The 21602-nt window shown below is 46.2% G+C and overlaps 6 protein-coding genes across 6 annotated transcripts, besides 3 other annotated features; 3 read left to right on the forward strand and 3 right to left on the reverse strand.

Annotated features, from left to right (window-relative positions):
* The first annotated feature begins 2071 nt into the window (after window positions 1–2071).
* Window positions 2072–2124: a sequence feature (T-rich).
* A 600-nt stretch (window positions 2125–2724) lies between these two features.
* TSTA_113440 (uncharacterized protein) lies at window positions 2725–7185 on the forward strand. Its single transcript, XM_002481465.1, has 5 exons — window positions 2725–2819; window positions 3646–3937; window positions 4128–5240; window positions 5634–6410; window positions 6467–7185. The coding sequence occupies exons 1-5, from the start codon at window positions 2745–2747 to the stop codon at window positions 6646–6648; spliced, it is 2439 nt and encodes an 812-aa protein (XP_002481510.1). The 5' UTR covers window positions 2725–2744; the 3' UTR covers window positions 6649–7185.
* Window positions 6164–6210: a microsatellite.
* Window positions 7186–8460: 1275 nt separating the features above from the next.
* Window positions 8461–11017, forward strand: TSTA_113450 (cell wall glucanase, putative; the record flags this gene model as incomplete). The annotated part of the gene is made up of 2 exons (XM_002481466.1): window positions 8461–10511; window positions 10566–11017. The coding sequence occupies 2 exons, from the start codon at window positions 8461–8463 to the stop codon at window positions 10705–10707; spliced, it is 2193 nt and encodes a 730-aa protein (XP_002481511.1). The 3' UTR covers window positions 10708–11017.
* Window positions 9593–9627: a microsatellite.
* A 44-nt stretch (window positions 11018–11061) lies between the features above and the next one.
* On the reverse strand, window positions 11062–12673 carry TSTA_113460 (uncharacterized protein). The gene is made up of 2 exons (XM_002481467.1): window positions 12253–12673; window positions 11062–12202 (listed from the first exon to the last, which is right to left on the reverse strand). The coding sequence occupies exon 2, from the start codon at window positions 12132–12134 to the stop codon at window positions 11178–11180; it is 957 nt and encodes a 318-aa protein (XP_002481512.1). The 5' UTR covers window positions 12135–12202; window positions 12253–12673; the 3' UTR covers window positions 11062–11177.
* A 740-nt stretch (window positions 12674–13413) lies between these two features.
* Window positions 13414–15073, forward strand: TSTA_113470 (uncharacterized protein). The gene is made up of 3 exons (XM_002481468.1): window positions 13414–14053; window positions 14120–14433; window positions 14493–15073. The coding sequence occupies exons 1-3, from the start codon at window positions 13837–13839 to the stop codon at window positions 14697–14699; spliced, it is 738 nt and encodes a 245-aa protein (XP_002481513.1). The 5' UTR covers window positions 13414–13836; the 3' UTR covers window positions 14700–15073.
* An 887-nt stretch (window positions 15074–15960) lies between these two features.
* Window positions 15961–17782, reverse strand: TSTA_113480 (DHHC zinc finger membrane protein). Its single transcript, XM_002481469.1, has 4 exons — window positions 17439–17782; window positions 16763–17379; window positions 16672–16712; window positions 15961–16615 (listed from the first exon to the last, which is right to left on the reverse strand). The coding sequence occupies exons 1-4, from the start codon at window positions 17575–17577 to the stop codon at window positions 15967–15969; spliced, it is 1446 nt and encodes a 481-aa protein (XP_002481514.1). The 5' UTR covers window positions 17578–17782; the 3' UTR covers window positions 15961–15966.
* Window positions 17783–17955: 173 nt separating this feature from the next.
* TSTA_113490 (vacuole-associated enzyme activator complex component (Vac14), putative) lies at window positions 17956–21488 on the reverse strand. Its single transcript, XM_002481470.1, has 10 exons — window positions 21327–21488; window positions 21094–21256; window positions 20857–21027; window positions 20105–20798; window positions 19336–20051; window positions 19179–19283; window positions 19007–19125; window positions 18880–18959; window positions 18673–18829; window positions 17956–18611 (listed from the first exon to the last, which is right to left on the reverse strand). Exons 1-10 carry the CDS (start codon window positions 21392–21394, stop codon window positions 18188–18190), a joined length of 2697 nt encoding a protein of 898 aa, XP_002481515.1. The 5' UTR covers window positions 21395–21488; the 3' UTR covers window positions 17956–18187.
* Between the last annotated feature and the right edge of the window lie 114 nt (window positions 21489–21602).

Raw genomic sequence — 21602 nt, forward strand, 5'->3', positions numbered from 1 at the left:
ATTCTTTCAAAGGCTCGAGGACCCGCTCGCACTAGGCATTACGTACCGATACACAAATACGTACTGATAGTAGACCATTCCTACTCTATCGACTCAGCCGGACATCACATCAGAGCTCTTAAAAGATCCAGAATAGATCGGCCAGCCTGGCATGCTCCACAATCGACCCTGAAAAATAAACGATCTTTTCTAGACTGTTTCGAGTTGACTCGGAAATCCGTAAGTCTCCGTATTCACAAACGGTGGCTTGCTTTATGTCGTATGGAGCTGGCCGGGGCTGCGGAAGGTGGATTATTGGTGGAGAGTAGACGGTAAGTCATTGGACGACGCCGGCGTTAGGGCTTTTAAGGCATTCGCGCCCAATTTGTAGACAATCAATTGTGATTGCGATGGTCGATCGCACACCGTTTCCTCGTCTGTAAGCTTGAGTTCATATTATTAATCCTTTTATACGTACGTGCTTGTATTTGCTAACTATCGGGTCGACAACCGAACCAGCCAGGGTCCACGGTTTACTTCCGATCCGTCTTGATGATTCTGTCATCCGTTGCAACGGCCAGTTCCAATAGAAAGCCATAATCTTAGTAAGGGATGACATCAAGTCCTTACTTCTATCAGCCTAAATACTGACTAAATACTGACTAAATCGTACATACGTACATAGTACATGGTAGCGAGTTGTTGTATGAGGCCGTAGCTTGATCCTCTCGCTTCGGATGAGCTTGTGGAGCATCAGATCGTGGAAGCGGGCCGCCAGATCTAGGAACGTACGTACTGCTACGGAGTATAACTCACGATACACCAGAGGCTACAAGTCGCTGTGATCATGGCCGATATATCAGCTTTTTTCTTTTTTCTTTTTGCTTCCCCCCCGCCCCCCCCGTATAATCTCCTCTGTCATAGAGTACAGTACTCCGGAGTACTTGCTGGTACGAGGCTGGAGGAAGTGGGATATAACCACCCAATAGGCTTATTTACAACAACATCATCTGGTATCGATACACGCGATTTCATACACAAACCTGACAAGTCATAACGGTCGGCTGCCAACAACGTTTTTGCCCCGTCACATTAGTTACGTTGTACAGCAGGAAACTAGTAAGGATTCGTATTGTGCGCGTAATTTAACACTCCGTCGATCAGGTCCCGTCAGGAAATCATTTCCATGAACCTCTTCCATCCTCTCTTCCAATCATGTATTCCTTGCTTCTTGACATTCAACATCCCGACTGTAACTGTGGTTAATCAGTCCATAGTTACATATTGACCCTGGCAAAACTTGAAATCAAATCATGCAGGGTCCGCCCGAGATTTTTCCACGCACCCGTGATTCCTTGACTGAAGCTGGTCGACACTACTGCACATCATCTCACCCTCTAGTCTATTTCAGTCAACGACTAATGAAATCAACTCCTAACTCCCACCTCGCTAAAGGCTAGGACAAGTTATTAACACGATTTCAAGGATGCTTCCGTCCTCCGTTGTGCAGCTGCATGCAGTGTGCAGCTCTAGGCCAGCCAACGACATACGGAGAAGCTACCCTGGCTGGCTGTGGCGGTAGCCATTCGGGTCCTTTATATTAATTGCTCAATCTATTCTGCTTGAATACCACAGTCAACCTATACTTAGTTGCGTCGTGATAGCTGTTGGTATTAGCTATCTGCATATCTAGACTCAGTACGTAGATACTAGGCGCTGAGCCCCTCGTAAAAGCATATCTGCCTACATAGTATGTTCGATTCAAATCCACAAACGACCCCCCCAGTACAGCCATCTCTCCGGCCTTCTCCAATGAAAGCCCTCACTAAATCGTCTCCTGTTTCGTGTCTGTTGGCGCTTTTCCAGATCAGTCTCTGTTCGACATCTTTCATGCTCTACTTCGTCCTCTCAGTCAGATACTCTACTTCCATTTTGATCACCACTATTGTCTTGATCTGGACTGGCCTTCCGTAGCCATCCAATAATAATTCATATCAACTCTTTACATTCTCACTTCATCTGTTGAGAAGAAGGCCGAACGCCCTAAATAAACCAACTAACTTCTTAGCTACCACCCCCCTCCACGCCCCGGTTTTTTTTTTTTCTCATCCTTTTTTTCTTTTTCCCTTCTACTCTCTTCCTATCACTGTTGACTATTCCATTCGGCCCCCCTCCCTTTCAACTTGTGTGGCGCGCCTGTTGCATTTCCTCATAATCAAGATTTATTTCCAAGCCTCACAAAGCCAACAGTCTAATGCGCGGCATTATTATTCCCACTCTCGGCCACACACACCTGACAGGCTGCTTGAATCGGATTATCCACTGCGGGAGCCTTTTTTTTAAGTGTGGACTGGCAACCGTTCCAGCCCTTCCCTCCCGGCCTAGCATCACGACTTTTCTTTTTAATCAAATCAACCCTCGGGAATATACCCATTTGCTCCGCGACTATACTAAGCATACTTAGTCTTACTGCTGATCCCTCCTGGGCTTAATATTTCCTTACTTGCTAAACTTGCGACTCAAGACGCAGCCAGAAACCTTATCCCGGACATCTTTTTTATGCTTGTGTCTCGCAGAAGGAAAAGAAAAAACGTTCTGTGATCTCATCGATTTGACCATAGCGCTCGTCCTCCTGGTCCTTGATTTTTATTTTTTTCTGTTTTCTTCCGTTCTTTCTCATGTGTCGCGTGTAATCTGTATTATCCCAGCTAAAAAGAACAACCTTCGCTCTTCTTTGTGTTCTTTGGGACGGACGCGGTCCAACCATGACTGCTGTGGTCCAACCCGACCTTGGTCCTCCACCCGCGCACAAGTATAAGGATGATCCTTCAGATGACTCGGTAAGTTCAATTTCGTTGAAGTTTATTGTTCTCTCTGCTCTTTGTTTCCTTGTCTGGACAAGACCAAAATGCCGAACATGAATGGTCGCATGGAGAGTCATGTCCTACGCGCCAACTGGGATGCCTTGCTTTTGCTTGAGCCGCCAAATCAACTTCCATGCGCCCGGTATCAGAAGTGGAAAGAATCAAACTTTGATACCATAGAGATCCGGGACAGTGAATTCTCTTTCTGCGCTTCCACAGCAAGATACGTATCACTTATGCCTGGGTACGCGACCGCTGCACCTCATGGACCCTCTTCATGTCCGATATGCAGTACCGTCAACCACTATATCGTGCGCTAAGAATACTGCTCGACATAGATGCTTCTGCATCCTGGTCGATGAGCTGACCGAGAAGCCCCTGATAAACGGCAGAACAGTCTCGACCATACTGGCCAGACCCTGGGTCGCTATATCGCGGGGGAAGGGGGGGGGGTGGAACTTGACATTTCTGTCTCTCCACGCGGACCTAACCTCCCTAGGAGCATGCTATGCAAATGGTATACATCAATATCAAGGGATGTACAGCCAGACAACAAGCAAGGGCCCCCGGAGTTTACACGTTAGAAGTCACATGCCGATCCGCCAACCACGTGCATGATGATCGCGACTTCCTCATTTTTCAGATAAATTCTCCGCGTGCCAGGCTCCGCTTCTCCATGTTCTGCTTTCATTCTATCTGATCGTTCCATCCATTTGCGGCTACATGCTCGAGTCTTTACTTTCATCATGTCAACTCTTCTTGAATTGTACAACTGGCAATCAATTGCTGACAGCATTCATAGCTTCGGCACCTAGGAAGCAACCACAGCCATCAGCACCCTCAGAATCTACAGCAACATTCCCGCCCTGGAGGCCTTCTACACCAGCATAATCAACGGCCAGATTCTCCGCACCAACATACGGGAGGATCCCTTCCAACCAATCCATATTCTGCACCATCTGGTCTGAACGGTCTGTCATTACAGCACCCGCCTCCACCACAATACCCACCAGCTGCTCAGGAACCTGGTTACTATACCTCACACGCCCATCCATACCCGGCAACAACCACCCCGGCGCAGTATCCATCTAGTGGTGAGTTTTGGATCGAGTCTTTTCTACCGTCCCTGTTATCCGTAGGACAGTACGACTTTGTTTTCATGCAAGGAATGCGGAAGACCAAAATCAAGCACCTACGACTCTCAACCAATCCTTACAAGACCTGGCCCGCACGGATCGGATTACTTATTAACAATTTGACTGTACATTGCTAACATTCTAAAAGGACCCCCAGATCTTATGGCAGCAACTGCCCAAATGCAGAGGCCATATCCTCCAATCTACCAAACAGCCCCTCAATCAAACTCCCCTGTGTCGGTGACATCGCCACCAACACATGATCAGCATGGGCGTAGCCTTTATGCGCAGTCTCCCCAGATTGCATCGCAGATGTACAGTTACGGTCAACCGTATTCACCGATGAATCCTGTTCATCCGGCCTACAACCCCCAACCACCTGCGCCGCCACAACACCCCTTGACTACTCAGCCTTTGATGATGCCTCCACAGACGGCACCTATTCAGCACACTATTCCATCAACACATCAACCAGCTATGTCTAGTTCGACGATGGGTAACAACAGCCCCCGGCTCAAGGTGGATCCCATCCCACAACAACACACCCCTGGTCAGAATCAGCGGCCATCAATTTCGGCTTCTACTTTGACATCACCTAATCCCTCTGTGCCGCCTCTTTCGGCAAACAATGTGCATGTCAGTCACCCGACTGGCACAAACCCTACCAACGCGGCCCCTGGTCCTATTCCTGCGACAACTCCGCAGCTTGTCCGTCAAGACAGCAACGGAGTGCAATGGATTGCATTCGAATATTCACGTGACCGTGTGAAAATGGAGTACACGATCCGTTGCGACGTGGAGTCCGTGAACGTGGAAGCTCTATCAGCAGATTTCAAGACGGAGAACTGTGTATATCCTCGTGCATGCTGCAGCAAGGAACAATACCGTGGGAACCGACTGGTGTACGAAACTGAATGCAATGCTGTTGGCTGGGCTTTGGCTGAATTGAATCCTCCTCTGAGAGGAAAGAGAGGCTTGATCCAGCGCGCCGTCGACAGTTGGCGCAACAGCAACCAGGATCCTCGGCTGCGAAGCCGTCGAGTTCGACGTATGGCAAAAATGAATCGTCGACAAGCGAATCAACAACCAAATCACCAACTCGGCGGAAATGCTGCGCCTGTGCCTCATCTTCTCACGCACAGCCCTGTGGGACTCGCGCCGACCGCTCGACCGCCGACCGCACCCCTGACGCTCGCAGCGCCGCCCTTACAGCATCACACCCACCACGCAGATGGTCAAGCTGGGAATGAAGAAGTTAGCGGTATGTTCCACCACCGATACTAAAAAAACCGATTTCTTAAACACCGAACAAGATTCCTTTGTTCTTGTATGCACTGCACTCGGCGATAGACTGTATCTTTGTGTGTGTGATGTATGTCAGGTGCTATGTTGCTGGGCGAAGCTTTCGATAGAGATGAACGCTTTGCGGTATACAGTTGGAGATTGTACGATGATGGATGTATTATTTTATCGAGACTGTAACTCGTCTTTTCGTGCGATGGTCTCCTTTTTGTTTTCTCTTTGTTGTGTACCTGACCTTCTTTCTTCCCTTTTTTTTTTCTCTTCTTGTTGTTCGCCGTCCCTGTGTTATCACTTGCCTTTCTTTGGGTCGACAGCGTAGGCTAATCCCAACGCAAACTGTTCCAAACTATAGGCAGCACTGATTTATCGAATGGTGCTCAACGTCCTCCCTACGTTCCAACCAGTGCGAAACCTCCGATTAGTGATGCTCATGAATCGACTCCAGGCCTTCGTCCTGGACAGGTTTACCATGGCATGCTTTCATACCCTGCAACAGCCCATACACCTAGTGGTCTAGGAGCGCCATCCATAGCCCCTCCCCTTCAAGGAGGTGGATTCGACATTATAGGCCGACAATCCGTGGCCACTGCATCCAGCCAGCGCCACCAAGCAGACGATTCATATGAAACGGAGGGCGGTACAGGCAAGCCCGGCGATAAAGTTCTGTTTGGCAACCTACCCGTTGGTAAACGACGGAAATTCATTCTAGTTGAAGATCACCAACGCGGTGGCCGTGCGCGAGTGAAGGTCACATTGGATAGAGTCAACATCAACGAGATTCCAGATTCATACCGTCTCACGAACGCCGTATACCCTCGTGCTTATTATCCTGTGCAGATGAAAGGGTCTCCGGGGCATACTGTTCCTGACAGCCGGTATCTCGAGGATAACGACGCTGACGATAATAACGATGATGATGACGATTATGAACTTGAAAACGGTAACGATCCCGTTACTGTTGGTCGAACCATTGTGACTGTGCCGTCGATCGAGGGCCTCTCCATGCCTGTTCCACAATTAACCCGCAGTCGACACCGCAAAGATAAAATTATAAACGATTTCGGGTACCGTATGAGCTGGAGCCAAAGCAGGGTATTTGCTACTCGACATTTATTCTTGCAACGATCACGTAAGTCCTTCCCGTCAGCCAGAGAATATTGTTCCCAAACTGACAGTAAATCATAGTAGATGCATATCGAAACAAAATGCGCGGTTCAATGCTGACAATCGGACAAGAACCGGAATCTATCGCGTCACATTTTGAGACACGAATCGGAAGACGCAAGTTCAATACCCGGCGTCAACGAAAGAACGAAGGCTCGTCAATTTCGGCATCTCGACGAGAAGCCGAGGAGGTTGAAGCTTAGCTTCCTTTCTTAATGACGACCTCCCCTAGGGTTTGTTTTTTCTTTAATTGTATAAATTACTCTTCTCCCCCTGTCCTTACCGTGGGCTGTACCGGCTCTTAATTTTGTGTGACTATCATTTTTCTTTTCTATGTTGGTCACTTCTGTAACATACTGTCCCTATCGATTTTATATACCCTGTCTTTTTCCTGTTTCTCTTCTTGCTTTTCTTCGTCTTGTTTGTTTCTTGTTCTATTGCTTGTTATATGTCAAACCACGATCGAAAAGAGTTGGATACGCGATACGAACATAGGAAGAGAGTTGCTCTCTGGGCCGGCTGATAATGGTTGTTTGATATGGTACATGGTATTGCAGGTTCTTGTTTTACTGGAGGGATCGGATATAGGGTTTAATTGCATATTGGGACATGGCAAAAATGGATTGATTTTCTAATGTGGGAGGAAAGAGAAAAGGAGAGGATACAATAATACATACTTTTTGTTTGATATACAAGTTCTACCGGATATGTAATAGCACGTGGACATCTAATCTGCCTCCATTATATCCCTCTCTAGGTCACGAACTTCCCTGTATGATCCATATGTGAAAAGAGACGAAGACCTAACCGAGGCAGTGCCGCGGAAAAGTGAAGACACACAAAGTTTCCTCATTGGGCAAATCATGTTACCCTGAACTAGTCCTTATCAAGTTAGTACATGCTAAATGTTACTATTTTTGTCTCCTTTATTTTCCGGAGTCAAAATATTCGACGATAGATTCAGATCGACCGATACCGCTAGACTTAGAATAGATAGGGGATACGTACTCAATTAGTATGAGGCTATGAGATTACTCAGATCATAAATTTCGAGACATCTGTCAAAAAGAAGTAGACAAAGACATGGTATGGCGAAGTCGTAGCGTACAGTGTGGTTGCTGATTCAGTGATAATCCGCAAGCAGCTGGTGCTTGACAGGCTATGTTTATTGTACATGCTACTACAGGATATGAGTAGTACTATGTACTACGTACATCGAATGTCAGTTTATCTTCCAAAAGACTACAACAATGGCAGTGCTAAGTAGGAATTATCGTAAGTAGAATGTTGAACAATGAAGACAGAATCACAGTGCTTTTACAAACCGGGACTAGCGGGTCGAAGTTGTGGGTCTCCTATCTAGCGGGGAATCAACAATCAATAAACAATCTGTCAATAACAGATGATACATCTAGAGACAGATATCAGAGGCATAACTCTCGCATATGTACATCTATCACATAGTAACATCAGAGAGGTACTTCGTCAATAAGTCAGGGGCAACAGAGTTGAGACCTGTCTTACTGCCAAAACTTGTACATTGAGAAAAACCGAGACTCCGCCCCTCTGAGGCTTATGTGGTAACCGGTTTCAGCTGGTTGGCGCTAGTCCCCGTTCTTGCTCAATCGACCCGGCAACGTTCCTACCTCGAATGTTACTCTTGTCCTCTCTTCATCTCTACACACAACAGTATATCCCTTGTTACTTTTGCTTGTCTCTTTAATCTGCAGTTTGTACGTCGCTAGTATCTATTTACTCGGTTCGTCGGTTCTGCTTGTTTACTTATGCAAGAGCGGGCCCGTAACCGGACGAAAACACAGACGAAATTGATGTGCGCCTACATTCCTGGGCTGGATTTAACTCATCGTGACAGACCTGGGGGGCAGAGACGTTGTGCATTCCAGCGGTTGATTCTCTAATTTTTTCTCGCGATCGACGTCATTGAAGACGAACAGATAAAAAGAAAGCGGCTCAAATTGTACACACTATCTGGGGTTTCAGAAAAAGTAAAGAGTATGTCACGCCAGCCTGGCACCTCTTTCTCCCGCGGCGAAGTCTCGCCTATCACGTCCGATATCCAGAGTACGTCAAGTCAGATATCACCTGTATCCGATTTGGGTGCCCCACGCGGTTTCCGCAATCATCCGTCTACTCGTCAAAACATGGCTTATAATAGAGCACAACAACCCAGCAATATCGATACTGACATTCCGCCTGAACCGCCTCAGCATCGTAGTATCGGCTCACCATCGCGAGATATGGCCGACAACAGACCACCGATCGATCGCTCGACTTCGTTGCGTACCAATGTTACCGCTACGCCAGGCGCGGATAATCTAAGTGCGGCGGCTGTCGGGGGTGGAATCAGTGGTATTGCATACGACGTTGCAAGTCGGAATCAACGGGAAAGCGGCCTGGAAGCTGTACGGTCAATAGGGCAACCAGGGAATGGTTACTACGAAGGTCCGTCGGACGGACATTATACAGATGGTCCATACGGGGTTACCAACAATCCCAACCGACATAGCCAGGTAGATCCGTCCGGGACACAGTTCGCTGCCAATATGCCGTTAGGAGGAAGTGCTCTTGCAGCCAGCACTCCTCCGCAACAAAGAACGCCTAGTTTATCGCCTTCGAATCCATCACAAATAAGCGTTGGGGAGCTTTATCCGCGGTATCCGAGCGGCGGCCTCTACGATGGACCGTACCATTCGTTCAACAGCCATGATCCCACCGCGATCAATCCTAATGACATTGCCGACGACGGCGATGATGACCTGATGAACACACCCCCGCAGCAGCAGCGGCGGTCGTGGTTTGGTAAAAAATCCACCCCAGCATTGGCAGCTGGTGCCGCGGGGGGTGCAGCTGCCGGTGGCGTTCTAGGCGCTGTTAACAGTCTTCGCGGAGGCCCAACGACATATGAATCCGTTCCTACCGGTGCCGGCGGTGCTGGCCAATCTCCATATGAAAAGGATGCGTTTCTTACTCGCCAAGCTGACATAGCTGCAGCTAAAAAGCGTAAGAGGTGGCTACTTACACTATTGGTCGGGTTTGCTATTGTGGCGGTTATTGTTGGAGCAATCGTCGGCGGTATACTCGGTAGTCAGGCTCATAGCAATTCTTCAAATGATTCCGGGAAGAGTAGCAGCGGCGGCGGCGGCAGCGGCAGCAGTAGTGACCCCGGTACGAACATCAATACAGCTGCTGGAGATTTGGCTACAAACGGAGATCTGGATAAGAATTCTCCTGAGATTGTCAAGCTCATGAACAACCCGGATTTGCATCGGGTCTTCCATGGCATGGACTACACATCATGGGGCGTTCAGTATCCGTTGTGTTTGAAATATCCCCCCAGTCCGAACAACGTGACTCGTGATATGGCTATACTGTCGCAATTGACCAACACCGTGCGTGTCTATGGTACAGATTGCAATCAGACGCAAATGGTGCTGCATTCTATTAATCAATTGGGACTTACGGATATGAAACTATGGCTCGGGGTATGGGTTAACTCCAATGAGACCACGACCAATCGACAGATCGAGACACTTTACGACGTTATAGACAACATGAACGATACGAAAATCATCGAGGGTGTCATTGTCGGAAACGAAGTTCTGTTTTCTGGAGGTTTCTCGGATCAGTCAACTGCTCAGAAAACCCTCATTTCATATATAGAAAACGTACGTTCGAACTTGACAGCAAAGGGATTGAAAGTGCCAGTGGCCACGTCAGACCTGGGTGATAATTGGACCCAGAATCTGGTGGATGCTTCTGATTTGGTTATGGCCAATGTTCATCCATTCTTCGGTGGTGTTCAGGTCGACAAAGCAGCGGCTTGGACAGTCGACTTTTTCAACAATCATGATGTTGCGTTAACGACCGGTACGAGCAAGGAAGCATACATCTCCGAGGTTGGCTGGCCGAGTGCAGGTGGCAACGACTGTGGGTCAAACAAATGTACGGACAGTACATCCGGGTCTGTTGCTGGTATTGACGAGATGAATCAATTTTTGTCCGATTGGGTTTGTCCGGCATTAAACAATGGGACGAAGTATTTTTGGTGCGTCACTTTCCTTCTGCGCACGGTTTGACATCAGCACTAACAAGACTATAGGTTTGAAGCATTTGATGAGCCCTGGAAAGTCATCTACGATACTCCCGGCCAAGAATGGGAGGATAAATGGGGTCTCATGGATTCCGCACGCAACCTTAAACCAGGCTTGAAAATTCCCGACTGCGGTGGAAAGACTGTATAGTCCTGGTTATTGTTTTCTTTTTTTTTTTTTTCTTAACAGGCGTTATTAATTCAAAAGGTTTACTTGGGATGGGAGTTTGTTGCTTACGATTATACATATTATCACGTTTAGCGTTTGGGTTCTTGTACGAATACGGCTTCTCTCTTTTCTGATGCTTTGGTTGATGCGTACGTACCTAGGTACTAGGTATTGTTTGTGATGGATGCATATGCTATGAGACTTGGGAACGAACTCTTATTGCGATAGGATAGTCTTGGTTATGGATATTTTGATCGCCGTGGATGTCTGATTACGGAAAATCCACGATGTTAATGAATCTATTCTTAGATAAACGCTGGTAATAATTCACGTAGGACTTTCTAATGAAGCATAACATTCAAACGCAGTCTATGCTGCCAGTTCCTATAGTAACAACTTTTCCAAAGTACCAAGACACCGACCCAAGAATGTATCGGTATGATCCAAACTTATCACTCATCATATAGCCAATAAACCCTCATCCGCCAAAACGTTTCCGGTCTCGCTTCAAACTCTTGTAATTTCACGGACCGCGTCCGAGCCACGTAATCCGCCAAATCATCATTTTCAATCGTACTGTTGTCGTCTTCATCAAATCTCTGAGAGGTTAATGAAGGCCCTTCTTCCAATGGTCCTCCGAATACCATGGCCGGGTTAGATGGTAACATTAATCTCAAATGCCTCCTTTCAGCGCCAGGCGCGAATAAAAATGTTCTTTCGTTGACAGCATTGAAGCCCTCTGGTGTATTTACGACTTCGATTCCGAGTGAGGAGAGGAGTTCGACATCGAGGGTATTGAAGACTGGGTCTTGGGCTATGATTTCTATTTCTTTTTCATCATCATCTTCTTCCTGCTCTTCGTTTTTGGGAGTTTTATGATTTTTTTGGTGTTGTTTGAGAGAGGTGGCTATCGAGACTAGAGAGGCGAGTTGATAGAGCGCTACACTCCGCCGATCGACCCATCCACCTTGTACAAAGCCGCTGGGTGAACCGAGGCCGATGCATACTATATTATTGATGCGTAATTGCGTATTGGTTTGATCGAGGATGTCTTTGGATAGGGAATGTTTGAGTTGTTGCCATGTCTGCGATGATTCCCACGTTCCCTGATGTGCGGTGAATTGTTTCCGTAGTTCGGGCAGAGTTAGTCTTGGTGGTGGTTCTGATGGTGATAATTTATATGCTGTAGCTTCACCTCCCCTTGATCCAGTGTCATCATTGAGTATGGTCTGAGCAGGATGATCGTCATCATCGACTGCGCCGTCCGTCATTATCATCTTCTTCCTCCCCGACGAAGGTGAAGGCACTGAATGCGTGTTTGAGACGTGAGTCCAGCCATCTTCATCAGTAATTTCGATTCTTTTTGGGTGAGTGAATTTCTTCCTGTGTTTACTGGATGTGTGTGGCATTTTGGTAAATCATAAAGTTGTAGTCACGCTCATGAGGGTATCATGTAGTTTTCTGATATAGTAAGGACCTAGAGATGCATTAGTCGTTGGTGCGCGAGACAAGAAGGGGAGAACATACTGTAAGTCTATAGTATACTCGTATCAATTCATGTCCCAATGTAACGTCTATTTTCTGTGTCTATTGTCTATCATGAAAAGGTTGATTGATGCGCCGATAAACTTTAAAGTGGGCCATCCACAATCAGGCTAGACCGAGTATGGAAGTTAGGGTTATGAGACAAGATCTATAGAAAGTGTATCCATAGAGACTCGATCTTATCGTTGTGAGTTTAAGCTTGTCTAGACTGTACCAGCTTATCCTAGGAAGACACTTACCGTGTCAAGGATTTACATATTTGAAGGGTGAAGAGCCCTCTACTGTTATGTTGAGGGAACAAAGGACTGCAGCAATAAAGATCCTAGCTGTTCGCTAGAGGAGTTCGATATCCAACGAATTTCCCAATCAACTGGCGAACATGCCTATCACTTAGACTTGCACATAACATTCTTGATCATCCAGAATCGTTTTTGCTGGATAAGTATCTCGAGTAAACAGAAAGCGGGGTATATATACTAACCCAGCGCCAAATGCAACATATCCGAGAAGTCAATCACATTAGATGCCGGGGCCAGTTCATGCAGCGAAGATCATTAAAGACAACGAATGAGCCAGAACAATTCATATCAAGATAGTTAACAGACCGACTCAAATTGACAGCGCCGCAAATTGAGAAGGAACAAGCATAACTGTAGTGCTACTGCAACCTGGAGCAAACTGGGTTCAACCAATCGTGGAGCTCGTTTTAGCGCTGACTTGATGTAAAATTGGAGATAAGAACTGGATGTAAAAGGCTAGACTGTGTGATCTTCTTCTAGCAAATAAGCATCCTGGCACAGTTATCCTCATGGCATAGGGTTAGGGTTCAAGATGTCTGTGGTGACTGATTAGGGCTAGCTTGCTGCGGGGACGGACGGATGATCCCGTTGATTGGGGCAGACTCGCTGTTAGTCTTCTCTTAGTGCTCAACGCGGCGGCTATCCAGCAACAAATCACAGCCAAAAAACACTGCTTCTCATGCATCGTGGGATGTGACAGCCGTGCAGATTGACACTTCTCTGCTTCCCTATTGGCTGGACATGTGATATTCCCTATCGTCAATTACTTTGCGTTGGAGAAGTACCTGCAAATATGTTCTCCTGCACCTTTCGACACTTCACCCTCGGTCGAATCGGAGGCGACATGCAAGCAATGCTTCTGAGTAGCTATGGATTGTAGAACAGAAATCGTGTGATTTGTGGGTCATCTTTGTGCTTTGTCTGTCTGTGTCTCTTGTCACACATTTTTGAAGCTCATTTCCTTGACGCCCTACTCGGATTTCTTGTATTTCTGACTGGCTTGCCCCCCGCCTTGGATGAGAACCTCTTCTCTCAACTATCCAAAGCCATCTATAGATCATCCTGTTCTGCTCTATAAATATATTCAACTACTAGGATATTGCCAAGAGAGAATACCAAAGTTATCTCGACAGAGTCCAGACTGAGAGGTCGTTCTCGACGTATCCTGACACGCGGTGAAATCGAGTCCGGCCCGAGATCGATGTCAACTTTGATATAGATTAGACCAGGTCATTTGCCTCTTCTTTTTACTGCAAATATTTTCGACATGCATTCCCAACAATCAATATCACAATGGACGGCTCTGGCGGTCATGATACTTGCTTGCGTGAACTGGGTTAACGCACATACTATTATCGTCTACCCCGGATATCGAGGGAACAATCTACACACGAACGGTTCAGTGGAGGAGGCCGGTGGACTTGGATCTGCGTATGTGAATGATACTACGATTTATCCATATGGCATGCAATGGATGTATCCTTGTAAGTCCATCTTTAAGAGATTTTCATCAAGGGATTGTATTCAAGTCGCTAACCTCATGTGGCCAGGCGGCGGAATGCCCACCTCAACCAACCGCACAAAATGGCCTATTCAAGGCGGCGCTATCTCCATCCAACCAGGCTGGTTCCAAGGCCATGCCACAGCATTTTTCTACTTCAATCTCGGCCTCGGTGCCATACCGCCAAACATGAGCAACCCGATGCTTCCTCCCTTCCAGATTATCGGTCCTTCTGCGAACCCTTACCCCGGCACATTCTGCCTACCTCAGGTACCCTTACCGGCTGGTTTGACGGTGAACGTGGGTGACTTGGCGACTATTCAGGTCATTGAGACGGCGAAACATGGTGCTGCTTTGTATAACGTATGTTCTTGGACGCCGTCGTCGTTCTTCAAATATAAGCCCAAAGCTAACGAATTTAGTGTGTCGATATTGAGTTTGCGTTACCAGAGGATTGCGTCAAAGTCACCCAAGACAACTGCTTCAATTCATCCGACATTGCGTTCGCCGATATTTACGAAGTCAACGTAACGACTTCTGCAGCACCGCCGTCTCTGATGGCACCGGGGTTTACTCCTATAAGCTTTGTGACGCTTATTACTATGCTTTTTGCGGGGTTACTGATCTAGACTGAGTCCATTGAACAACCCGTGGAGAGTCGAGATATCGTGCGAATATAATACCCTATACAGCCCTTTTCCCTCTATTCTCAGATCTGACGAATTGATAATGGTGTCTGGATGGCGTTAGGGTGCTCTTGGTTTACTGTTCATGTTCAAGTGTCCAATCTTTGTTGATTCGATAACTCTAGTATATATGAAATAGCGCTCATTACCAGACCATTCTTGGCCTTTGCTTTGGTTTCAGGAGTTCTTGGAGAAGTGATGGTTCAATGTTACATAACCTTTCTCCAGATCAAAGCACTTGTTTGTATATTTCTTGGAATTCCTCGTAGAATAGCGAAAGAATGATTAAGTAATAATTCTAGATGACTTCTCAGGACATTGGTTCGTATGGGTTTGATAACGAAATATCCATGCTAAGAAACACCTAAGTAGCCTCTAGGAGTTTTACAACCGGTTCCTTTCTCTGAATCTCATACATCTAGCAGCTAGTTATTGAAAGTAGTGTAACAGTTTATAGATTTCCCGTCACCATTAATTTGCTTGGAATAGCCTGAAAACGCATTTCCTCTTTCCTAACAAGCCCCTGAGTAATGAATTATTAGCATCTTTGACACTCTCTTATATGACGATTGTGATATAGTAGCGTGATCGGACCTGGAACAACATAGATTCTTAACATTTTATTCGTAAAATTACAAGTAGGTGAGCGGTCTGGATGAGCTCAAAATCCTGACTAATCTAATTGCTTGCCCTAGGCTCTTTTTTCTTTCTGCTCTTCCTCCAGCGCCCTCTGAACCCATGATGATGACTTTTGCTCTCGCCGCGATGCATTTTCACTTGTTGAAGAGGAAAGAGAAGTTGATTGTGCGCCCCTCCGGGCGGTATGAATCGAATATGCACAATAAGAGCATAATATGACTGCCATTGTAAATGCTGCAATTGGGGCGTTGAGAGACTGTGGTTAGGCTTAGTATTTCAGAGGTTCTTAATAGAGTTGCCGAGGAAGAGATAGATGTGGCTTACGTACCCCTGGTGGGCGACCGAGTGGTCCTTTGGACATTTTTTTGATGTATCTCTTTTCAATGAGCGTTCATCATTGCATGTTGCATGTTGGGTGAGGTTGCTTTTAAGGTATGTGCAAACAAGACAAACATTTGAGATGAATCAATAGGGTTAGGGTTATGTAGTACTTGTGTGTTTGGAGTCAGTTTAAATATCGACTGCAAAGGTATATTGAAAGAAAAGATAATCAAAATAACTCAATTATATATCAGCATTGAGTTTCATGCCCATGCTCGCGTTTCTGATGTTTGATAGCGGCTTGTTGATGAGTATGTACATTGCCCCCTTCTCCCTCGTCGTCTTCGAACAAAATACCAGCTTCTCGTTTCAAACGATCCACCACAGAACCCATGGGATATGCACTGACAATACTACTGTGGTCGACACATGGAGCTATCCTCAAGGGTAGTAACCAATCCCAAAGTGTATTGCCCATGACCTGTTGGAGATTTTTGATGGGATCACCAAGATCAAAGGGGTTTTCGCCGGGTTGAGTGCGGAGAATTGCGAACATGCGCATGTCGGTTGGTTGATTAGTATTATTTGCATTATTCGTATTATTCGGCGCAGTGCTCGCAACGCCATTGGATTGAGGTTCGGCCTCAGATGAAGGTGCACCGGGCGTGGTAGAGGGCACAGGTGGAGGTTGAGTCGGAAACGTCACCGTGGGAAAAGTTAGAGCCCATGGACCGCTCGTCCGATTTGTCATGCGTTGATACTGTTGTGGACTAATATATATAGCAAGCATCCATACCTTAGATCGCCTACTAAGATTTTCGATTGTTGTAGTATTTAAAGAAGCTAGTTGTAGTGATGTTCCGCTCATGCCTCCGGAAAAGAGGAAAAATAAAGCGGCTCTAAACTCAAGTCAGTTTTCAACCAAAGACTGAAGGAAGCTGCTCTGTCTACTTACAACCCTAACGCGACAACCCATTGAGCATTCACTCTACCGGTCTGTTTGAAATGTCAGTTATTACCGAAGGTAAGCTAACAAGAGAACTTACATCAGAACGATGCTCGGCAACAAAAATAGCAAGAACAATTAAACAAAAGCATGTGAAGAATGCAGTATAAATAACAAATTGAAGAAAGAACTTAAATGAGCTCTCCGAAACGACTCCGCCAACCCATGGACAGAAGTGATCAAGTTTGCGCACACAACGATCAGCGTCGCGGTTATGATGTGCCCGATCCGTCTTGAACTGGCAGCATTTAGAGCAATAGGCCGGCCGCCCATCATCTTGACAAACGTAAATGTCCTTCATCCAGAACTTCTCTTGGCCATTCTCGTCGAGCGGATATGCAACTCCGCCAGTCTGCCGTGCTATGTCGGCAGACTCGGCAGCGGATCGTTTTTCGTTATTTTTAGTCGTAATCTCGTTGCCATGGTCTGCCCTCCTGCGTCTCTTCGATAACCAGCTTTCATGCTCTGGTTCGGTAGGCGCCCAATCCGCTCCTCTCGGCAAATAGTCCGGGTTGAATGCGACGACAAGGACAAGACGAAGATATGTGGTGATCGTAGGGAAAAGGAGGACATAGAACACTACAATGATTGCAATGCCAGTGCCTACTCGTGGATCGCGATCGTAATGGTGTGGCCGAGGATTGATCAAGTAATCAACTGGCAAGGTTTATTCGTTAGAGCTGATGGTAGATTCGCTCCTAGCTAGAAACTCTTACCACAAAGCGGCTTTGTTACAACATAGCTTGCATAAGCAAATATTCCGAATATCACCGGTGGTATTACCCTAGATACATATCGATTTGCATCTCTTTCGTCGCATAAAACTGGCGCAGATTGAGAGTTTCGCGCAGGCATGTTGAGTAGACGTCCGTTCTGTGCAGTCCGCCGACGGTGTCAGTTTGGTTTCTCCATTCGGTCGTTACAGCTGAAGCCGTATATTAGGAATAATAATAAGAAGAAATAAAAGAGATTGGAGATATGATAGGCTTAGTGAACAAGCGATTATAATGAACGGGCGAGTTTTCAGCTTCGATGGTGGTGGCCGACACTGCGTTGCTTCGGGGAAATCAAGGAACCTCAGGAATAAGCTAAGTATTCTTATTGATAATAAATCACGTGGCGATAAGGGCACATTTTCATCACCGAAACAGAAAATACAAAATGGAAATTCTGATGATGCTTAAGCTTTACTCATGTATCTAACGTTAGTCTTTTAGCTGGCAGTACGGATTTGCAAGATTAGCTATATTCATAGATTTAATAAGAGAAGACCGGGCAGTTCAGAGACTTGCATAAGGTCTTTGTGGTATCTTGTGGTATGACTGGTATCACGTAACTATCTCACTACGAAATGCTCAAAAGGAACAAACCATAACCCTATAGTATAAAAGTATATCGTTGTTGTCATAGCACCGAAAAAGTTAGTTGAGCTTCGGTTTGTGGAAAAGTCCTTGACGAGCCAATTTCAGTGCTTTTTCCTACCGCCAATGCCCAATCGACCAAGATGACTTAAACTAGACTTGCTTTTATTTGTGGATGTCGGGGTAGATCGACCGTCTCGTGCTGTACCATCCGAGGTGCGGCCAGATATTCCAAGCCCTGCGTTTCCGAATCCGCTTCTAGGTACATCAGGAAGAACCTTGTCCCTGCTGCCTTGATGGTCGGTTGCAGCTGCAACAGACAATGCACCAACCAGTGAAGGCTGTTTGCAGGCGGTGCCTGTTGAATCTGCTTCAAACTGCCGCTGCGATGCTCGTTGATGCCGCTTTGCTTTTTCTTGTACGTTCTTGAATTTGTCCAGTAATTCGACCCACCGTACAGAGCTATCTTCACGACTTTTCAAGCGACTCCCTGAAGGTCGTTCGTAACCTCCACCAGCGGTGACAGGACTGTTGTATAATAGTAACTTTATTAGCTGAAGTACAATGTCATATGGTCTTGTCAACTTACGGACGAGGACCTTGTAATAAGCCAATATTGCTCACACTGTTCAGTCGGTTCTTCAAAGCAGCAAATGCTGAGCTTTGAGGGAGAAGCATGAGGACTCCATACAAGCATTTATATAGATGTGGATACTTGTCAGGTTCCAGCAACTGCAATCGAAGGTCTAAGCTATGTGAGTATGTCTTCGGAGACGGTGGCTATGATGGAACTCACAGGTAAATACTGGAGATTCCAAAAGTTGTACCAATTTGTCGATTTGAATCAGCATATTCACTGTCATCTCCAACTCGGCACTTCCCGCGGTTAGTGTTTGTTACAAACATGGATTTAATATACTTACAAGATTTGCAAGAGATTGTACGCTTGTTCGTATGCTTGCGCAAGCAGACATAGGGAAAATGTGGAAACGGCGTTGTGGCACCATGACCGGAACAGTGCAACAAACAATGTTTGCCCTTCCTAAACAAGCAATCAGTAGGCTTTCCAACTATGTCGATATCTGAATACCGTACCCTACTATCTAAGCTTCGCAACCTCTTCCTCAGATCAGAAAGTTCTGGTGCTGTTATCAGGTTATTATTGAGATTCTGCACCATTATACTAGCAAACTCAATGTCCTAATGTGTCTGTCAGTATAGGTTAATGGTACCAGTGTGAGAGAAAACAAACATCTTCTTTTTCGAGACAATCTGCCAGTGTGCGATAGATACGTTCCGGGCTCAAGTTCATACATAGCTGACGAATGATCAAATTCCCACGCACTTCCAAGAGTTTTCTGTCGGTCGAGAACAGCTGGAGAAGGTTAATCATAAAGGAAGTGAAGTATCCGTCTTCACTATTACGTGAAATCTGAGATAGAAGCTGAAGATCTTTGGTGACGACTGCCTCAGCCGGATCTGATAGCGTCTTCAGCAAAGCAGGGAACGTGCCGTCATTAAAAGCCAGAACCTTGCGAGGTGCTTTTCGATGAAGCATAATCAGCCATGACAGAGCAGCGACTCTGGTGCCCTCATTTTCATTCAAGAATTGTAGGGTCAAGGAATTGACCGCTGCAGCATAGTCCAGGTCCGATGGTGGGCTGGAAGAAGGACTATCATTGCTTTGATTATCAAGAGAAGGTTTTCCACTCTGTACGGATGCCCTTCTTTCTTCACCTTCTTTCCCTTTAGATGTATAGCTTTCCATTGTTTCATCCGACAGAGAAACAATATATTCCATGAGTGATGTATTAACCCTTGTTGCCGCCTGTCTTACTTGATCTGAACCACTCGATATTGCCGGAAGAACCTGAATCAAAAGTGCTGGGACGAATTGAAGTATATCTTCAGGGCTGATTTCGAAAAAAGTATCGATCCATCGCAGGGCCGTCAATTGCATTTCCTCATCTAGTAATCAATCAGCAAGAAGCAATATGGTATTGGCGCACTTAAGTACTTACCATATGTAGTGTCGACAAAGCCTACCAAGATCTCCAAGATCTTCGGATAGTCTATATAAGCATCCTGACCAGGTACCCAGTCCCCGTCAACAATTATGCTTTGCTCGTCATCATTCCCGTCCGCAGAGACAGACTCTGCCACAACATCGTCACTGCCTCCTACTTCATCACTGTTACCTGTGACGACGCTCGTATTTTCACTAGTAGCTGCAGCCGCTGCAATCTCCTCTTTGCTCTTCTTGCTTTCCGCAATACCTTTTTTAATACGGGCGATTCTTTTAATTTCAGAAAGAAATCTTTCGAGAAGCCCCTGAGTGGCAACATTTACATCTTTGTTGGGGTCTCCTAGAAATTTGATCAACCCTCCAAGGAACGCAGGCAGGTAACACACCAATTCCAAGTCTGGGATTGTGTCGAGCAGAGTTAACCAGGAGACAAGGAATGTTCGAGTAAAAGGATTGAGAACATGTATACGCTCTTGCAACAACGGTATAAACATTGGAAGCGAAAATGCTGTTGGAAGTTCGACCGATGTTTCATCTGGATCTCGACCCTGGTCCAACTCCTGTAACGGCTTCTCCCCAAGTTGCAACACAGAGACATATGACGCAGCTGATTCAGCGACAATATCTTTGACCAGACGATCGAGTAACTCGGCGCCATTCTTGACCGAAAGCTCGGAGTCAGAAGCTAGCTAAAAAATAAAGAGTCAATATAAAGTAATATGTCATGCCACAGAGCAATATTCGCACCTTGCAAAGAGCATCAAATATGTCATTGAAGAATGGCAAAATCTCCCCCTTAGCAACCTTGGCAATATTGTACATGCTCTCGCATGCATAGTATCTCACTCGTGCATCTTGATCGGAGAAACAAGCGAGAACCGGCGGAACGATTTCTTGCAGATATGGAGCTACACCTTCCTGTGAACGAATCCATCAGCTGCACTGCCATATATTAACACCTTATCCACGTAGCTATCCACCCACCGATCCCAAAGCAATCGAAGCGGCGGCTAATCCAATAAGTCCTCCATTACGAGCATGTGGCTGATGAACGGCGTAAGCGTAGTCGTGGCACAGTTGATCTACGATCTCTCGGATCTTGTCGTGTTCCCCTTTTATTGTAGCATCACGGACGATCTTCTCGAGCCTGTTTTCGACGATCCGCAAGTTAGCAAGAACTTCACAGTATCCAAATAACATGATTGAGCTGCACACACTCTAAAGCTCCCTGTTTTCTCTTATCGTAGAGCTTGTCGTTCAACAAGCGCTGAACAGACTGGTCCATGGCGAACCTCGAGTGACCATACCGCGCTCAAACTGGAACCAAACCCTAAGCATCCATGGCTGCTTTCCTAGGTTGTTGATATATCCCTCGGACTGATTTCAAGCAAATATTTATGGCGTAGAAGTATGATAGTGACTCAGAAGTGCTCTAGTTAAGGTGTGATGCAGTTAGCTGGAGTTTGACATGTGCGGGGACGCTATCGGCGGTG

The sequence above is a fragment of the Talaromyces stipitatus genome, genomic scaffold (assembly GCF_000003125.1).
Source record: "Talaromyces stipitatus ATCC 10500 scf_1105507295555 genomic scaffold, whole genome shotgun sequence".
Taxonomy (NCBI): Eukaryota; Fungi; Ascomycota; class Eurotiomycetes; order Eurotiales; family Trichocomaceae; genus Talaromyces; species Talaromyces stipitatus.

Bases quoted from the DNA above. Each gene is read 5' to 3' on its own strand.
- TSTA_113440 (XM_002481465.1), top strand. From the start codon at position 2,745: ATGACTGCTGTGGTCCAACCCGACCTTGGTCCTCCACCCGCGCACAAG. The intron at 5,241-5,633 runs GTATGTTCCACC...TCCAAACTATAG, and splicing joins TGGGAATGAAGAAGTTAGCG to GCAGCACTGATTTATCGAAT. The intron at 6,411-6,466 runs GTAAGTCCTTCC...AGTAAATCATAG, and splicing joins TTTATTCTTGCAACGATCAC to TAGATGCATATCGAAACAAA.
- TSTA_113460 (XM_002481467.1), bottom strand. From the start codon at position 12,134: ATGCCACACACATCCAGTAAACACAGGAAGAAATTCACTCACCCAAAA.
- TSTA_113470 (XM_002481468.1), top strand. From the start codon at position 13,837: ATGCATTCCCAACAATCAATATCACAATGGACGGCTCTGGCGGTCATG. The intron at 14,054-14,119 runs GTAAGTCCATCT...TCATGTGGCCAG, and splicing joins CATGCAATGGATGTATCCTT to GCGGCGGAATGCCCACCTCA. The intron at 14,434-14,492 runs GTATGTTCTTGG...TAACGAATTTAG, and splicing joins ATGGTGCTGCTTTGTATAAC to TGTGTCGATATTGAGTTTGC.
- TSTA_113480 (XM_002481469.1), bottom strand. From the start codon at position 17,577: ATGCCTGCGCGAAACTCTCAATCTGCGCCAGTTTTATGCGACGAAAGA. The intron at 17,380-17,438 runs GTAAGAGTTTCT...AAACCTTGCCAG, and splicing joins TGTAACAAAGCCGCTTTGTG to TTGATTACTTGATCAATCCT. The intron at 16,713-16,762 runs GTAAGTTCTCTT...CATTTCAAACAG, and splicing joins TTGCCGAGCATCGTTCTGAT to ACCGGTAGAGTGAATGCTCA.
- TSTA_113490 (XM_002481470.1), bottom strand. From the start codon at position 21,394: ATGGACCAGTCTGTTCAGCGCTTGTTGAACGACAAGCTCTACGATAAG. The intron at 21,028-21,093 runs GTGGGTGGATAG...ATTCGTTCACAG, and splicing joins CTTCGATTGCTTTGGGATCG to GAAGGTGTAGCTCCATATCT. The intron at 18,612-18,672 runs GTAAGTTGACAA...ATTATACAACAG, and splicing joins TTATTACAAGGTCCTCGTCC to TCCTGTCACCGCTGGTGGAG.